This window comes from Protomyctophum bolini (assembly GCF_963924005.1).
Source record: "Protomyctophum bolini genome assembly, chromosome: 5".
Taxonomy (NCBI): domain Eukaryota; kingdom Metazoa; phylum Chordata; class Actinopteri; order Myctophiformes; family Myctophidae; genus Protomyctophum; species Protomyctophum bolini.
This window is the reverse complement of record NC_137866.1, coordinates 9,148,246-9,167,238: the sequence shown is the minus strand read 5'-3', so window position 1 is coordinate 9,167,238 and position 18,993 is coordinate 9,148,246. Positions and strand designations below refer to the sequence as shown.

The 18,993-nt window shown below is 42.6% G+C and overlaps 2 protein-coding genes across 7 annotated transcripts in view; both read right to left on the bottom strand.

Annotated features, from left to right (window-relative positions):
* The window catches only part of kmt2d (lysine (K)-specific methyltransferase 2D), a 44,692-nt gene extending 37,043 nt beyond the window's left edge, over window positions 1–7,649 (bottom strand). For 5 of the 6 annotated variants that reach the window (XM_080764259.1, XM_080764264.1, XM_080764262.1 and 2 more), the window contains exons 1-9: window positions 7,023–7,649; window positions 4,472–4,554; window positions 2,665–2,776; window positions 2,343–2,545; window positions 1,773–1,870; window positions 1,517–1,679; window positions 1,253–1,424; window positions 412–526; window positions 99–277 (exon numbers count right to left, since the gene is read on the bottom strand). In XM_080764259.1, coding sequence (XP_080620385.1) covers window positions 99–277; window positions 412–526; window positions 1,253–1,424; window positions 1,517–1,679; window positions 1,773–1,870; window positions 2,343–2,545; window positions 2,665–2,776; window positions 4,472–4,520 — 1,091 coding nt within the window. In that variant the 5' untranslated portion in view covers window positions 4,521–4,554; window positions 7,023–7,649. Of the gene's footprint in view, window positions 1–98; window positions 278–411; window positions 527–1,252; window positions 1,425–1,516; window positions 1,680–1,772; window positions 1,871–2,342; window positions 2,546–2,664; window positions 2,777–4,471; window positions 4,555–5,150; window positions 5,253–7,022 lie in introns of those variants that run through there. The other variant, XM_080764260.1, reaches the window with a different exon arrangement.
* Window positions 7,650–12,454: 4,805 nt separating this feature from the next.
* On the bottom strand, window positions 12,455–17,988 carry dhh (desert hedgehog signaling molecule). Its single transcript, XM_080763664.1, has 3 exons — window positions 16,965–17,988; window positions 13,798–14,059; window positions 12,455–13,667 (listed from the first exon to the last, which is right to left on the bottom strand). Exons 1-3 carry the CDS (start codon window positions 17,274–17,276, stop codon window positions 12,883–12,885), a joined length of 1,359 nt encoding a protein of 452 aa, XP_080619790.1. The 5' UTR covers window positions 17,277–17,988; the 3' UTR covers window positions 12,455–12,882.
* Window positions 17,989–18,993: the final 1,005 nt, after the last annotated feature.

Genomic DNA, 18,993 nt, shown 5'->3' with positions numbered 1-18,993 from the left:
GGGTTTGAGATGCGAAAGTCTCAATGCGAAAATGTAAATTTCATCCGCCTATATAAAGTTGATGAAGGCTCTTTGTTCTCCGGTTTTGCGCTGCTGACCTGTGACACGTGCTGCAGCATTGCAGAGAGGCAGATGGGTTGGCAGCTTTGCTGCAGACACCACACACAGAGCTGCGGTGACGCTGGCAGCCCTCGCATACAGCATAGTTGTCAAACCACTGGGCCGAGCCTGGGAGGACCAGTCCACGGACGCCACACTCCGTACACACACGACACCTCTGAGATAGACATGAAAGAGTGAAAAACTCATCACACACATACGACACATCCTTTCAAATGTTAAGTGGCAAAAAACACTAACAAAATTGCTAGGGGGACCCTTTTGTTGATGGTGTTTATCAAAAGAACTTACTCTACATTTCCATGGGTCAGAGGGAAGAGATTCCATGGCTGGCTGTAGACAGAAGGTGTGGTAGCCCTTATCACAGGCATCACATACCAACATCTTAGAGTCTTCACCTGGTTGCCTGGATAAATAAGGACACGTGATTATAAATTATACATGATTAGTTTACAGTGGATGAATGAGAATGAGAATTTACATCATATGTGTCTGAGCAAATCGACATGTTATGTCATGATGATGTACGATGATAAGAGCGCCCCTCACTTCACACGGGTGTGATTTTTTTGTAATAGGTAGAGAGAAAAATAATCCTTTAAAATAGGAAAAAAACTTTCAAAATCAGCAATGCAAATATTATGCAAAGAATTAACGTTTGCGCTGAGTGCCCACCTGTTAAAAAAAAGGCTCTGGCACTATTCTATCACTCATTATGGAAAGGTAATAGCAGATGGGAGACTAGTTTGTTCATCTAACAAACATATGGAGCAACTTAATGCTGGTGTTAATGTGTAAACAACAGGTCGGTGCTCTGCACTAAAAAGAGGTTGTCACCGGTTTTGAAAAATCTTGAAAATGTCGCGCAAATCTTTGAATATATATTCTTTCAGAGGAACGTTTTTAACTCAAATCTTTGCTTCTGGGGGGGGTCCCTGGAAGTTGGAACAACATATTTTCAGATGGGGGTCCGTGGCCAAATTATTATAATTCTGACGTGAAATAGAACCACTGACAGACAGGTTTTTCAGAAAACGGTTAGGATTTAGAAGGCATTTTGTAGAATCGAGCTCAGGTCTAAATGGGTTAAACATCATGAACTGTCCAGGAACATATGGAAGGTGGGACTCACCTGCACGTCTGGCACACTTTACAGTCTGGACACTGCCATCCTGCCCGCTGGATAGGTGTGGCACCAATCTCCAAACAGGCAGCATGATAGTGCTGGCCACAACCCGTACAGAACAGCAGGTCCTGGAGCTCCCCCGCAGAGTCACACACCGCACACCAAGCATCCTCGCCAGCTATACAACACACAAAACGTTTGCCATTTAGAGACGATGCACCGACAATTAGGATGTTTATCAGCTTGGTGAAATCAGTTGGGTCTCCTTACCCAACTCCTGTGCATTGTCTATGTGCTCTGGACAGAGGAGCGCCAGCTGCTTCATGGACTGGAAGGATCCGCTTGCCGCAGAGCAGGGAAAGTGGTAGAACCGTGAGCAGCCCTCAGCGTGGCATCGGATAGTTGCACCCAGCCTTTTGCAGTATTCACAAAGCTAAAGAAAAAAAAACCATATAAAACAATTCAAATACTGTATATTTGCACTCATCCAAGCTGCCTCCTACGTCTGTGGATCCAGCGAACTCACCCGCTGTGTCCCTGAGATAACAGCCTTGTCCACATTCTCCAGCTCTTCCTTCACCCCGTCGGACCACACTGCACACCAGTGATGGACCCAACAACCCCCTGTTCACAAAACAACAACCATGATGAGAATGTGATCTCCTGGTGGAAATAATACTAATTGATAATTACAATGGCCTATATAATCACAAATCAAAATGGATAAATGATGTACTCTATTCTATTCAGCAATGTATCATATGCACTATCTATCTATCGTGACGAAGATGACTGCCAAATAATGTTTAGAGACCAACCTGAGTTAGGGCTGGGCAATTAACCGATCAATAGAGAAGCAGGTTTTTTTGTGCTTTTTAGCATGTATATACTGTATCATATATCAACAAATCGATTAAAACTCATTCTAATACACGATTCAGCTCATAATTTAAAAAAAACTGATTAACTGCTTAACCCTGTATTATACTTAGTACTTCGTTTAACAATAAATAAATAATCACGTTAATTAATAATTTATAGTAATTGAGTCAAAGGTTTGAGATAATCGTGATATTGATTTGAGATGAAGTCACACCTGAGTCATCGAAGAGCGTTGCCAAACAGGACGAGTCGGAAAACCCAATGGAAGACAGGTCATCGTTCCCAGGCCCTGGCAGTGAGGAAGCTGCGGGCTCCAGGGTCGGCTGCTCGGAAGATGGCCCAAAGTGTCGGAGTTCCCGCTGTCCATGCAGGCTGCGATCCACGCAGTTACAGAGCGCGCAGGCCCTCACACACTCCCTGCATTGCCACAGGTAAAATAAAACATGTTTGCATGTTTGTTCGTTTCCCTTTGGGGGCTATGAATGCATAACTGTTCATATTGGCCTTGGGGGTATTTGTGAGGTAGCTATACTTACGCGGGTGTGCTGGGAGTGGCAGCAGTAGCATCAGACACATCCTCTACAGCAGGAGGGGCTTCAGACTCCACCTCAGAGGAGAGAGGCTGCTTTGCAGGGGCTCTGTCATCAGCTGTAAATGTGCATGTGTGGATATTATTACTAAAATTCTGCATGTGTAATATGTTGCTGTGGGTTTTAGTAGGTGTTCTCTGTTGCCATCATATTTTACATGCTTGCAAAACGAATTTGTTTTTGTTTTTACCATGTATTTGTTTTACTGTTGCATGATAATGTTTCAAATGATTATTGCACATTTGAACCTTGAGAGTACTGGTCTGTATGTTGTTGTATGTTATGAATTAAACGTAGTTTGAATGAGAGTAAAGCAAATCTACTCATTCATATTTCCCCTTCCTTGCGCTTTATCTCACATAATTATGTACAGTATATCTGCCTGAGTTGGATATCCTTGAAAGTTACTTCATATATGGGCAGTCAACTGCTGTTCTCCACTGTCTGGTGTATACTAGTATAGACTATAGACCACTAAAGTCTGAAGTAATTTACACATGATCCTACCTGGGTCGCTTTTTTTCCCCCATTCTGAATTCCCATAGACTTTTTCTTATAGCACGTCAAATATGAACTGTGTTCCAAAAATACCTAATCCTAAACCTGGCAGTTATATTCATATGGCTATGAAGCATCAACTGGCAGTGAGAAATCACTAATGTTACTGCCGTCGAATTAGTTACATTTTCGCTAGAAACAGATCAAATATGAGTGACTGACTATTGTAAACTACACAGTGCCACCTACCCGATATCGCTGAGACAGTTTGTTTATTTTTGGACCACAATGCTTTATACGAGACAATTTTAAGATGACCTAATGTTATTCTCCATAGAAAAAAAACGTCCGCAACTCAGGGGATGAACTAGCCCCTCTCGGAACCCCCTGGGTCAGCCCTATCCGAACCGAACCGGGCTGACCCGTAGGGTCCCTGGTCAAGCTAAGATTTTCCAATGCGATTGTTGGAACGCGGATATAAAAAACTCAACCTTTCTTCGATCTGCTCGCTATTACCGCGCTTTGTATTGTGTTTGATTACGGATGTGCGAACTACAAGTACCTTACATACCTCTGATAAAATCTCCTGTGTCGCGGAAGCCGTTAAGTATTTTTAATCCATGTTTGATTAAAAATGTCGCTTTGATTTCTTCTTGTTTATTTACCGTTTATTGTACCGCCTCCCGATGTGCGGTTGGCTTTGCGGGCAACGTCCCTGCCTTTGATCTGCTCCGTCATAGCTGTAGCACCACTAGCTAGCCAGATAGGCGGTACAATGAGGTGTCAATAAACAAGGTAGGAAGAAGCGACATTTTTAATCAATCATGGATTAAAAATACTTAACGGCTTCCGCGACACAGGAGATGTGTCGGTATGGTATGTAAGGTACTTATAGTTTGCACATTCGTAAGTCAATACATGAATAACCATGGTAAAAGCGCGCAGAAGTCCGTCTCATGGCGTGTTACATTGTATTTGTTTGTGCGTAACTGGCGACAGCCCCACGTGAAGCAGGACCCAATGCAGTAAAGTCATAAAAGTGTCAGAAACTTTACTACATTCGGGTTCTGCTTGCGGGGCTAGGGATGAACGTGTCAGGATTTCTGTACTGAAAACGTACTCAACAGGGTACAACAACGTACAACACATCTGAAAAGGTACTCAACAGGGTACAACAACGTACTCAACAGAGTACAACAACGTACAACACATCTGCCCGTTCTTTCATAACTGAAGTGAAAACAAACAAACTTACCCGTAGGTTCAGAGTCATTTTCTTCGCAGTTTGATTTCTGCTCGTCCATCCCCTCTACTGAATTTGACCTCCTTGCGAGAGATCTGCAACATTAAAGAGTTACATTTAAATAAATATAATACTAATACTAAATACTAAATAAAAAAACACTGTTCCTGGCATAGAAATAGAATTAGTATAGGTTCATCTCTATAGTGATCATGTCACAAATGTGTCAGTGATGTGACCTCTGCACATCTCGAGAAATGATTGGGAGATTGGATTACATCACACCTAGATTGGCATCACAAATGTGAAGTTGTTAGTTAACTTAGTTATGTGATGTGCAATTCTATATGACCATATAAACATAAAAATAATCAAATAGCTAACTACATACATTTAAGTACAAAATAAACATAAAGAGGAAAATATTTAAAGTCCCTGTATGGCACACAAAACTATGCACTAACTTTAGGAGCTATCCAAAAGCAACGAGAACACGTGTCTATTCCTCAACAACAGAATGTATGTAAATACAAAATGTGGTTGTTATGGCCTCAATTGAGTTGATTCCGCTTCGACGCATTATTCTCGTTAAGACCAGGGCAAACCGATGCCAACTCTCATGAAAATAGCGCGGGGGTCACAGCACACGAATCATGCAGAATTCATTTGAACCATTTAGGTACTTGATTACCCAGCAATGCATAATCCAAACCGGAACAGCTAACGCATGGACGATAGAAAAAAAGGCAGAAATTAAAATGTTGTTTTCATAAATAAAACAACCATAAAACGGGATACACAAAGAAAATACAACTTCCGTATAAAGAACTTCCTGTTGCAGCTGTGCTCATTTCGTACTGAACCGCGGCCATTCACACCATCGTTCCGCCGCCGGGAGTCGAGTCATTAACAAAAAAAAAATACCGAATATGAGACCATAGCGGACAAGGAGATTACCATTTTGTGCCCAGCAGCTGACGTAGGTTAGGTTTAGCTAAGCTAATGTCGATTTATTGGGCCCATAACGGCGGCAAATTACAACCGATACACTGGAGAGAGAGAGCAACCAACTCAATTGATGAATTCACATACACCCCGGTATGTTTTTACTTGGCTATACCCCGGGACAGCTAGTGCGAACATTAGCAAGTATCTCCCCCAAATAAGTGTCGATCGCCGTCAAATCTCCCAATGTATCTCACAACGTCACACATGCACAGGCTCTCCATCTTTCTTTTTCCATCAACACATACCCAAAACATCGTGCTGCTTGCTGATGCTGACATGACAAAAATACAAGTTTGGGGTGTACAAATGTTGTTTTTGGTAATGTGATGTGGCATGTGTTCAACTTGACTGTCATCATAGCTGCAATAAAAACGAATTGGTGTCCAAGTGAATTCCCATTCCCACAAAATTATACAATAAAATGTTCACTGATACAGACTACTAGACTGGCAAAAAGGAACGCAAGACCAATGTTCAGTTATAACACTCTTTAACACAATACGTGCAACAACAACTCTGTGCGTATGCATGTCTACATGCATTCTAATTAAATTAATGCTCCTTAATATCTAAGATGGTCGTGCCGACTTTCTGATTTCATTATGTGATAAGCGAGTTGGGCGGATCCAACACAGTAACAGCACACTTCCAAATGAACATACACTCAACCAAAACGTATCCATTTAAATGCTTAAATAAAGGTCTATTAAGTATTAATACAAGGCGTCACAATGAAGTTAGCTATAACCTCCGTAATAACATGGTAAAACGATCGCTATAATCAACCAACAAGTTAGTGTTTGCCATGTTTATTTATATTGCAAAAATATAAACAACAGCAAGGGGGAAAACACATTTCAACTACACAAGAACCACAACGAAGACAGTGTTGAGTGTACGCGATACAACTGCAACCTAATCGCCGTGTCGCTCAATGTAAACAACCGACATCAAAGGATTTGTCCCGTTCCAGGCGATAGCCTACAGCCCAGTGAGTACTACTGTGACAGTTGCCTAATGAAGGACCATTTATTATATTTCAGCAGCTAAGTGACTGCACGTACCCCGAACGGGTCACAACAACCCGAGTCGTGCAAACAAACACCAAAAGCAACACAACCACCGAGCATTTGAAACACAAGTTCGCAGGTTGTGTGTATGCGCGTTATGATGACCGGGGGAAGGAAGGAGGGAGTCTGCTAGTATCCCAGCAAGTAGACGCGACCCGGTGTTGCACGAGCTAACGTGTCGGAGGGTAGATTTAGGATACATATTCGTGATTCTTCGTCCCTCCGAAGCACAATCACGTCATGTCGCACCGAACAAAGTGTCGACACGACTCGCGTCGACACTTTGGAGCGTCGCAACTGCGTTGTTTTGCTGTCGAGCGTCTATAAAGTGTTTACAGTCTGTGCCTGCCCAGCGCCCCCCTCCCTCCTCCATCGGTTTAAGGTCAGGGTGGTTTGTGTGTGTGTGTGTGTGTGTGTGTGTGTGTGTGTGTACTACTACTCTGTACTCTGGAGAAGTTTTCAATAAAAGCCCAGCATCTTCTCACCTTTACAGTGGAAATGTCCGGTCCTCCTCATACATCAGCACCGGCCAAGCACGCAGCTTTTCCCCACAGTGCTGCCTGTCGTCTCATTGCATCTATCTACCGGGGGACCGAGGCTGTGGCTAGCCGGCTTGAGGGAGAGCAGAGTGGGGGGAAGTGCAATATTGGATGGATAACGTTAGCTCTAATGCGCTAACTAAGCTAGCTAGCCAGCTAAGCGACAAACTCATGCGTAATACGCGTCGAAACCGGCTTCAAATCCCGCAGTAGAATCCTTCGGCGCCTCCGGGGCGAGCCGCCGACCATGGACGTCCCGGGCCGGGGGGGGGGGGTGTTTCAAGTTGCTGCGCCCCCCAAGTTTCAACAACTGCCCAACTGTGGTGAGGCTAGCTTTGGAGGCTAACTAAGCTAGCTAGCCCCAGCTCTGTTCTGGAATCTCGCTCTCTTCGAGGTCGTGCAAGCCGCTGCAAGTTTGCACAATTAAAATCGTCCCCATCTGACATCCCATCCGCGAACTTTAGTTGAGATGTCAATAAATAAATAGTTCCCCCCCAAAGTTCCAGCCGTTCACGGACATGAATCTACCTAGATTTGCAGCTCAACTTTGCCATGGGTACCCTTGTATGGGTCATCAACATCACTTCACTTCACTGAACTGCGTTTGCGTGCGTCCACATACACGCGCACGCGCGTACGCACACGCGTGCGTGCGCGCGAAAACACACACACACACACACCCACACGAGTGTGTTCTTCCAAGTGGTTAGCAGCCAGCTATCGCTAGCTAATAACGACGTGAAATATTTATTCATGCCAACGGGCGCTGCTCTGCAACAAGAATGTATTGTTACTATTTATTAGTGGATCTTTATTCCGGGGTTCAGTGCAGGTAATGTTAGACGGCAATGTATAGTATAGTAAGCTACAACAATGGTTGTAGAATGGAATACTGTAATATTTAAATCTGGAGACCACTGGTGGGGATAGTTGTCATTAGATTTTCAGAATCAGGGAAGCCATTTTTCATTAGATTGTAATGATTGTCAGACCAAAGCAACATCAGCGTGCTAGATCTGCACACCATGTATGCTTGAGCCTGATTAAGAGTCACTTCATTATAATAACTGTAGGCTATAACACAATAACATGATAAACTAGACAAACATTTAATATCTAACTTATTTCACCATTCCATCCCTGCCCTTTGCTGACATCCATTCATCCATCCATCCAGTTACCAGTTTATGATATAATTCCCCAAATTTCCCACCTGGGATACAGAACTTAAACTAACCTAACGTAAGTGGTGCAACTCCGTGTGGGGGTCCCCAGGGAGTCCCTCTACTGTACTGTACTGTACTGTACTGTTACACCTGAAATCTTTGAGGTAATTTCGTCTTCTCATGTAACCTAATACCTAATTAACCTATTACATTAATGTGCAGTCATTGATATTTTATTCGCTTTTTATATATATTAAAGTGGATAGTCTTTTCTTAATTAAATCCATGTGTCCCCAAATAGGGTGTGAAGTGACATAAGGTTACCTATATAAAACACACATTTATAAAATAAATAAATAACTTTTTCCTGTTACAGTGTTGCATTTCTCTGCAGTCTGCACGTAGAGGTCACATACTGCCTACTGGGTCAAGAGTTTATCGGTCAAGTGAATGGAGTGAAGGAATTAAAGACGGAGGGAGATCTGCCTTCCCCTAGAAACTGTGTTTCTTAGTGTTTCTTAGTAGGAACTAGGAAGTGTGCAAAATCTCATCCAGACCAGTTGTAAGAAAAACTCTTAAAACACGCATGATTTTAAAATTTAAATGTGTTTCGGATTATTTTGTATAACTAAATGGAATCTACCGTTTAGGCATGGCTTGGGTGTCATTGGACTGATCCTCAGGAACAACAGAAGGTTATGTCAGAATTTAGCAAATGGCTAGCAGATTATTTGCACTCGAAGCACTGAATGTGCACCTGTTAAGTGGGCTGATCTGCAGCTGATCCTGGGCAGTGACCTTCCTGCAGCAATGCATGAGTAGGGGCTTCTGTGTCTGAGACTAGCCTATAGACCAGTGGTTCCCAAACCCTGGGTCGGACTCATTTGTGAGCCGCGCACCCAGTTGTTATTGGTCGTGAGTATTATTTTTTGTTATTTCCTACTACTATTTGTTATTCATTTTCAAAAGAAATTAATAAAATCCAAAGGAATTCCATGAATGTAATAAAACTTTTGAAGAAGCAGTGAAAATAGCAGATCTACATGCTTGTGTTGTGAGCTTGTAAATCTGCCATTTTCACTAGTTTGGGTCCCATGCAGGTTCTGTTTCGGGTCTGGTGAAGAAAACAGGATTATGTAGAGAGAGAATTTAGATTGTATATAGTTACCATCTTTTAAATGGTGAATGTTCTTTGCATTCCAAAGTCCTATGCTGCAAAACAAACTATATGACTACGTGACTTTTGAATTCACAAGAGGTTACAGTGACATACAATGTTTAACTAGGATTGCCAAGCCCTACAGTCTCAAGAAAGACTAATGATTCAACTTTTATGCAAGCCTTAATATTCCTTGACATTGGGAACTTCCTAGATGTCTAGTTTCTATAGATTCCTATAGCCTAGATCTTTAGACCTACATGTCTGTCTGTCTGTCTGTCTGTCTGTCTGTCTGTCTGTCTGTCTGTCTGTCTGTTTGTCTGTCTACTACACACACGCACGCGCGCGCGCACACACACACACACACACACACACACACACGTGCGCCCTGTAAATGAGTATTTGCAAGAGAGAAGATACTAGAAGTATGCAGCATGATGCTGGCTAAAAGTGTGCATTATTGTCACGATATAAATAACCACTCGTAATACTTCCCTGCTGTATAAAGAGTCACCATGGTTTCTAAGAAGCAAATTATTCTGTGGCTAGGGGATGATGTGGGACCACGGTCATATGCTGGATACACAACATCAAGTTGCACCAACACCCCAAGCTGTATTTCATGGTGGTCGTTTCAGAGCATGAGCTTAGACAGCTGTACTTGTTAATAGCTGCCTTTATTTCTGTCACAATTCTGCAGCAGCAAACCCAAAGGAATGTGTTGGTTGATATATATTGAAATATAGCTGTAGAATTACACTGGAGATATATAGAAGATCCAGATTTTAATTAGGCCTACACTTTATTTCACATGGTTGAAAATACAGCAATAATGAACCCCTAGGTTGAGCCTACTGTGCTGTGGACAGTGGTATATCCGTTTCGTTTTATGCTAATAAAACTGATTCTTTGAGGATTACAAGGTCTATTTTTAGTGTTGAGTGACTATTTTTGGCTATATTTTTCAAGCACGATGGCTTTGAAATGTATTTTATTCGTTTTTTTGTCATCAAATCTATGAGAAAGCCATGGACCAATCGATGGGTGTACAGGTTTTAATTTAGAAAATAGGTTTACTGGTGCCCCTGACAGGATTAGTTAACTCCCCATTCAGCTTTAGCAAGATTGGATTAGATTTTTGGGGGGCTGAGACTGGTTGGAAGACCGTGACTCTCTGTTCAGTGATTGGCCAAAGGATGTAAATAGAGGTTGGTATTAGGTCACAATGCTTATCCCATTGGCCAGTTAAGAGAGTGGGTGCTTTCCCATCTGCCTCCTCTATCTCAAGGATAATCCCCTGAAATACCTCCACAGCTGTTTACAACAGCACATAAAATGGAACAATAAAATGTAATTTTTGTCCCCATCTAGGTTTAATTTGTCTACATGCCTTGAATTTCTGATAAATGTATACATATGCAAGAATACACAGTCCAATTATTACTTCAGTAGTCTAAACTACTACTACTACAACTACTACTACTACTAAAGTAGTCAAATCAGCCTTTGGTTGATTTACGTAAAGTGGTTTGAGCACATATTGGCCAGTAAAATAACAGTAAAGAGATTACACTTTAAAATGAAATGTCAGTATGAAAAAGAAATCTTAAACATATGATTAATTAACAGTGTATTTGAAACACACACGCCTGCATGCATGCACGGCTGCACATATGGGCTGCACGCACACATACTGTAGTATATTGTGATGTGTATTATTTTTGTTTTGATTCTCTGTGGTACTTTGTAACTTTGTTTTGAAAGGTGCTATACAAATTAAACTTTATTATAAAATTATTATAATTTTTATAATAATAATTATTGTTTATTTTTTCCCACAAAATTGTATATTGATAATGTCCTTTCGTATGGAATTACACAAACGCATCTCAAAGGCATATTGCATAATGTCCACAAGGGGGTGGTGTATAACATCATATTACTTCCTGTAAATGGCAAATGGTGCATTTATATGTCAGAGTATAGTGCCTTTCTCCAAAGCGAGTTCCAATAGTCATTAGTTGCATTCACCCATTCACACAAGACTATGATGGAGGAAACCATGCAGGGCGCCAACCTGCTTATCAAGAGCCGTTAGGGGGTGTCTTGTTCAAGGACACTTGCAGCCAGGAGGAGCCGGGTATCAATCCGGGAACCTGCAACTGTTTTGTTCTGCTTGTCTTGCCTAACATATTCTTACAAATATGGGAATGCTCAGTTTGAATTATTATTATTTTAAAGACAGAAAAGACATGTAGGATAATTAATAAAGGCCTAGTTTCATATTGTAACAAATCTGGTAACAGTGTTTAATAATTGTACCAACTGGTTCAAATGGAGAACTTGCCTTGGAGCTAATGTATTGTAGGGAGATAAAAACGGATCCAATCATAGAGCACACATCACCAAAACCTGCCCACAATCTTGGAATATTAAAAATACTTGTGTTCAAAGAAAGGGTAGAAAGGGTTATCTTCTGAAACACTGATACAAGGCAAGCTACAGTATAACTATGATAAAGACATGGTGGTAGGGTACAGTGTAAGAATATTAAGTATGTGGCTTGGCTTTTTATTAACTTTGGTCTACATTTCCACGGAGCGGGGCTTTTACCCTCTGTTACACAAACAATTACTCAAATCAATGACTCCTAAAATAATCCTATAGCCCATATCGTACGGCATACTATAGCGAGCCGTTTTTCATCATTTTTGAGTATTTGAGAAAAAATGAAAAATAAAATCCGCAATTTCCGCAATTTCCATTTCCGCAATTCCCATTTCGGCAATTTCCGCAATTCCGCAATTTCCATTTCCGCAATTTCCGCAATTACCATTTCCGCAATTTCCGTAATTACCATTTCCGCAATTTCCGCAATTCCATATTTCAAGACTTTCATATAGCAAGCAGCATGTTTCGCAAGCGAAGCAAAAAGTAACAATGCCTTAATGAGGTCAATTTACTCTCAAACTAAACAAATACAGTAGTGGGGTGTTTTTTTTAATAACATAAAAGGGTAGGACATACATGTAATTAATTGAACAATTATAAATTGAAACATTTATATATTATGGTTCATATGGTACAAAAATAAAGCTTTTATTGTTTCTTTAAAAAAAGACCTCATTCTTATTACATTTGAATAATTGAGAATATGACTTGTCCTACGCATGTATTGAAGTAGTTTAAACACATAACATGTACAAATGAATTACAATACATTAATTATGAGTATTTGTTTTTACAAATAGGCTTTTCTGATCATTTGTGTCATCATTTAAAAAAATGTGACTGAAATATAAATTCATTACTGTACATTACAATGCTAATTCCAGTAGGATAGATTCAAACAAGCCCTTCCAGTGCTTTACATTTATTGAAAGGCAGAGTAACAGGGAATACAGAAGGCATTAGTGTAAATCTATCTACACAGTAAACGATTATCAGTAGGACACATGTACCAGTGATTAACTGAAGGCTTTTAGGGATGAAATGACTTTGAGTCCAAAAGCGTGCGCCCAAGACTGTACAGCAGTCTAGCATACCAGTGCACATGTGATGCTTGTCTTTGCTTATCTTCAGTGTCCATTTGTAGAGGTAAAGTCATATTGTCAATGCAGCTTAGACTGTTATTATTTCCATATATACCCAGTTGGTCCAGGACCCAAGTGCTACTTTGCAATGGAGTCTCAGTGTGAGCTGTCATAGTTTTCTCTCCCGAAAGCATCTGGTAAAAGGAGGAGATAAGTCGAAATGGTCCAAAAACCCAGTGTGCAAGGCTGTGGTCCTCAACCAGTGCGTAACTGGATGCCAGCACTCCATCAACAAACAAAGTCCCATCTTCTGTTAATGGTGCATAGACACCCACTCCCTCCTCTATTGAAACTGAGACGATTCGAGACGGTTGTATTCGACCGCCTGCTCCATGGATGAGCACATAGTCACCTCTCTTGGCTCTGCTTGCAAACCAAGCCCGATATTCACTGTGGTGGAGTTTGTCATGGGGGGCTAGAAAAACCAAGTGATGGGGAGTCAGGGTTAGTCTATGGCCATGTTCTGTCTGCAGAGTCAAGAAAGTGGACCTGCTGTCCTGGTCCTGGTGCAGAAACAGAATGACTTGGCTGAACACCACATGACCTGTCCCAGACAGGGCCATGATTCTGTCGCCAGGAGCCAGTGATGACAGGGCCTTCTGCCCTCCTCCAGCAACAGTCACCCGGGCCCAGCCTGGGAAACAACCACCTTTCTCTACTGTCACAGAGTGATCTGAAAACACCAACAAACAAGACAAGGACTGAAAATGCAACATTTCCATTGTGATGATGAGTGTGACTCAACACATCATAGCAAACTGTATAATTCTCTCTGAGTGAGCTCGTGCTCCTTAAAAACTCACCAGCTTTAACTGAGCAGTGGATGTGGTACTTGGACTCATAGTGCACCCAGTCAAAGCCAGCTTCCACAGCCAGCTGAGCTAGAAGACCATATTTGTCTGTCTTTCTGTCATCTGTGGTTATGTCCACGGCTCTGCCCTCATAGTGCAGAGAGTCAGTGGGGTGGTGTCCGTCCTCATCCCATGCTTCTGTCACTCGCAAGTGCACCCCTGGCCACTGGTTCATCACTGCGATCGCCAGCCTGTTAATACAGTCCTTGCACCGCTGGAATGAGAGAGAGAGGGAGACACGCAAGCATGCACGCACGCACGCACGCATACACAGACAGACAGACAGACAGACAGACAGACAGACAGACAGACAGACAGACAGACAGACAGACAGACAGACAGACAGACAGACAGACAGACAGACAGACAGAGAGACAGACAGAGAGAGAGAGAGATGGGTCTTATATGGATCTGTATAGTAAATATTTAAGCTGTAGTTGAATGATGAATTTGAATGCTGTTACTTTTAATGTTGCTCAAACACACTAAATGCTGTGACATTTAAAGGGCCCTATCTTGCCCTTACCCCTGATCCCTAAACTTATTTGCCATTTTTCACTATTTCGAACTAGCCACATCGACACGTTGTGAGCATGTAGATTGGCTATTTGAACTATTTTAAAAGGTTTTTCAAAATAGTAAAAAATGGCAAATAAGTTTATGAATAAGGGGTAAGGGGTAAGGGGTGGCGCAAGATATAGCCCTATTAGTGTTTTTGATGGTCATCATAATTTCATTTTGGTGTAAGTGCAATGTGACTGATGACTGAAACATATGATGACGGAAAATAAGGTGTTGGCAATCACGAAGATGCTCGTCATCAGTTATTATCAAGAAATGAAACAGCCTAGAGTAGAAATTAACCTGCTGTGCACGGCACTGTCTGCAGTGCCTCGACTGTGTTCTTAGGAAATGGAAAAGCAGAGACTCGAAATTAACCTACTATGTATTGCACCACAGTGCACTGTAACTACTAATGTTTGAATCTGTAGTCCTCATCCTTGACTGTGATCTTCTGCAAAATCCTGAGTATTATTTTAACTCAGAAGGGGTACCTGGTGGCTCAGCCAGTTAGTGCACGGACATCCACATGCTCTTAGTAAGTCCCAAGGACCCGAATCTTTTCGAATCACACTCCTGTCATGTCTTGCATGTCTCCCTTCTCCCTGACCTCAGTTTCCTGTTTCTCTACAATTATAATAAAGCAACATTTGCAACAATAAAAATAGGATTTTACAGTAGACCAGGTCTGTCGGATGACGCACATAATTCCTCCTTCTTCTGCTAAAGGCCAATCTCCACTGCTCCTTACTCAAACAACCAAGAACAAAGCTACTGTAGCGAGTTTGGCACATTCCTTGGCATTTTCTGAAGGGTGACAGAATAATCAAGGCCATTCTCTTTCTCTCTTTCCAGACTGTTCCAGGAATGAGTTTCTCAGTGTCACCCCTGAGACATTTGATCAGAAATGTTAACACAGCAACTCCAACACCCCCGTGGGCCCTAATGTTATAAGACTGTCAGCATTGTCACAAAATAGCTGGCAAAAAATGATGACGTCAGCATCCAAGGTGCTACACTCTACTCATTGTCGACTTTTTAAAGCATATTCACTCATGACTTGGTGTTGTCTTGGCAGGTCTTGTGGCCTGATGTCTGCTCTTGCTGAATAGAAACTTTCTTTTAACTTAATTCACCATTTGACCATTATATGGAAAAGAACGCTGAGTTGGAACGCAGAGATGGAGTGTGAGAGAGAGACAGGGGGGGGGGGGGGGTAAGAGACAGAAGGAAGGAGTGAGAAAAGACAGAGAAAGCTGGGTGAGAAGGAAGTAGGGGAGTCAAGAGCCAAGGTTGGGACTAAGGGAGAGGGCAGAGGGGAGGAATGTATGGGCATGCACTTGGGAATGTGACAGCAAGAGTGAGAAAGCGAGAGGGCCAGAAAACAAACTGGGTACATTTTTCTCGCAATGCCATTGAAGAGAGGCGTTACATTGTCGGAACTACAATAGCGGCTTTTCCAACGGTGCCATTACTTCAGCAGGCGGGAATTCTGTATAGGCGACCCCTCTTGAGTCTCCAAATGACGCACAAAGAGTGTCTTTCACATCTGGGCAAGAAAGGGGCACATGCACGCACGCACACACCCTCAACATCCGCACACTGGGCACCGGGAAGGGCAAACATATGCAACCACAGATTTCCATCACATAGAATCACTCTGGGAGGAGAAGGAACACAGATTCACATCACAAAATAATCACAGTCATGTCACTCCAGGGAGGGTATCGCCACCTGATCTAAAAGGACTCACTCAGTATATTTCAGAGAGTAGGGATGTTGATTAAAAGATGCAAACTCATTTAGGCCAGGGAGTGATCCAATTCAGCTGGACTCTATATTTAAAATGACATTCCTGGTCCAATAAACAGTACAGATTCATGTTTAGTGCCTCACCTGCCTTTCCCTCCTAAACAAACAGAGAACCAGTCAGAGGAATCGTTTTATTACCGATAACAAAGACTGTGTGGTTAAAGATTAAAAGGAAATGGAACTTGGTCTCCTGGAAGGTAGTGTTGAATTACATCCTGATCTTCTTATCTTGCGAAGAGGGAGTGGAAGTGTGTTTAAATCGCTGAGACCTTGTGTTGAATATTTGTTTATGTGTTACAGAGCTTGGTGTGAAAAGGTAGTTTTAGACTTAAGAGTACAGCAGAGCAAACGGGTCATCTTTTTGCATTTCAGCTTTGTGAGTTGGAGAAGCATAGCACATATAGCTTTGGAAGTGTAAAAGGTAGGCCTACTCTCCTACACAGGGAAAGTGTTAATTGGTTATCAGAGGGGTTGTATTAGTTCAATTTGACGGAGGAGAGAATCCTCCAGAATAAAGTAACAGCCACTGATAAAGCCCAAATCATTACAACCTAATTACTTGATTGTAGCTGCCCAAAACTAACTGATTTCCAACTGAAAAAAATGTTTGGTGGTACCACAGCCACCTGCATGTAACTGTCTGCATACATGCGTAAACAAACATAGAATGATGATCAAAATGTGAGATGTAACTTGAACTTCACCTAACTGACCAGTGACCACTATAGCCTACCACACAGTCTCACCTTAGTCATGAAGCGGTCCGCGTTGGTGTTCTCTTCATCCTTGAAGACAATGTCTGGATTGTAGTTGCAGACGAGTTCATTGAAGCGCTCCGAGTTGCGTGTGATCTTGCCCTCTGCTCTCCCACTGGCCCCGAGGTTGTTTTCGGAGAAGTTGGGAACGAACTGCTTGTAGTGCATGGCTGTGAGCTTCCTAGGCCTGGAGCGGATGCCATAACCGGGTCCGGGTCCGCATCCCTGGACCCCAACAAGCAGCCATGCGCATGTACACACAGCGAGCAGGCCGAGGCGGGCCCACCGGGAGTACTGCTTCATTGGTGAAAGTTCTGGATCCGTGGAATCAGAGGCCCACAGTGGCAGTGCCCACAGTGGCGGTGACAGCCCAGGAGGTCCAGGAGAGTGATAGCATTTGAATGTCGAGGGTCAAATCTCGGTCCATTCCAGATCATGGGTTATAATAATAAATAAATCGGACTAAATGTGAATTATTGTGACATTCAGCAGTGACTTCTTGACCTAGTTCTGTTCAATCTTGACGGGGGGGAAAAAATAACTTTGATGTCTTGTTTTCCAAAATAATTCTGACCTTAGGTCATATCACGACCTAAAAGTCTATGGAACTTTATAAAAGTATATTCACTGACGTTTTTCTAAGGACGCATATCGTGGCTGTCAGATTATTCAAGTGGTCAGTTGATGTTCGAACGCTTCACTGAGTGGTAAACTAAACTGCAAGTCATCTTCGTGCCTCATTCGAATGTACCTGTCCTGACTCCTGACGCAGGTGCTTTTCGGGGGCTTCCATTCACTTATACCGCGTCCCCGCTTATATTTGGCACCTGACGGCAGTTCCTCCTTGGAAATGGCAAGGCGCAGAAATGACGCACACGCACCGACTCCGATTGCGTAGACTACCTCTGAAAGCACTCTTCATGTTCCACTTCCAGTGACATTGTCATCCTATATACATCCATTCAGTAGCGCTTCTTCTCGCGTGGTGTTTGTCAGTCCACCGTCTCCTGTCGCGTTCCAGCGCTCCTGGCCACCGTGCTCCAGCCATTGGGTCTTTTAGCGTCTGGACAAGATTGCCCTCCCTTCCTCTGCGCGCTCCCACTGCGACAGCACACGCCTCCAATTCAGCTTTACAACAAGCTACATTATGATTACCTACTTTACGTCTAGGCTTTGATTTACCCCCCCCCCCCCCTATAGCCTACATTTTAAGCGTGGCTAAATAAGAAAATAATATACTTTTTCAGTGTTTTCAGTGTGGTTGGCATTAACCACATACTGACTGGCTAGCTAAACAAAAGAGCTCATACAAGTATAGTCCTATAATTTCCAGAGATTTGTGACAGCTGATAAATTAGATCATAGGGCATTTGTATTTTATCTTGCGTTAACTCTAGCCTACTTCTATGTCCAGATATCAGTTATGTCAACAGAAGAAAGGTCTTAGTTTGAACCCACTAAACCCTGTCTGTTTGTTCATCACAGTCACTATCATGACTCCATGCATGTGCTTAAGACAGTGGTTCCCAAAGTGGGGTCCGGGGACCCCTAGGGGTCCTTAAGGGAGTTCCAGGGGGTCCCCAGCTAAATGATAGTTTGGAACCTGCAAATGGACCCTCATGGGTCTGTAACTCAGAGAGTGGTCCATTTGGTTCCATTTGTACACTCTCAGCGTTTTACAATATAAATGTGGGGTCCCAGATATAGAAATGCCATTAAATGGTGGTCCGTAGACTAATGCATGTCAAACCGGGGGGTCCTTGAAATTAAACAGGTTGAGAATCACAGCTAGAGCCGTAAAAATCTTCTCTTCTCTATATTTTCAAACGGGGGATCCGCGGGCTAATTGGTGTCAATTCGGGGGTCCTTGACGTGAAAAAGTTTGGGAACCACTGGCTTCAGATATTAATAGCCCATATTGAAAGTGACATAAAGTCAGATCCGTTTGGACAAGCATCCTGCTGCTGAGAGAGGGGCTCCTAGTATCCAGCCTTGACACCCTGAGCACACTCGCTATGAC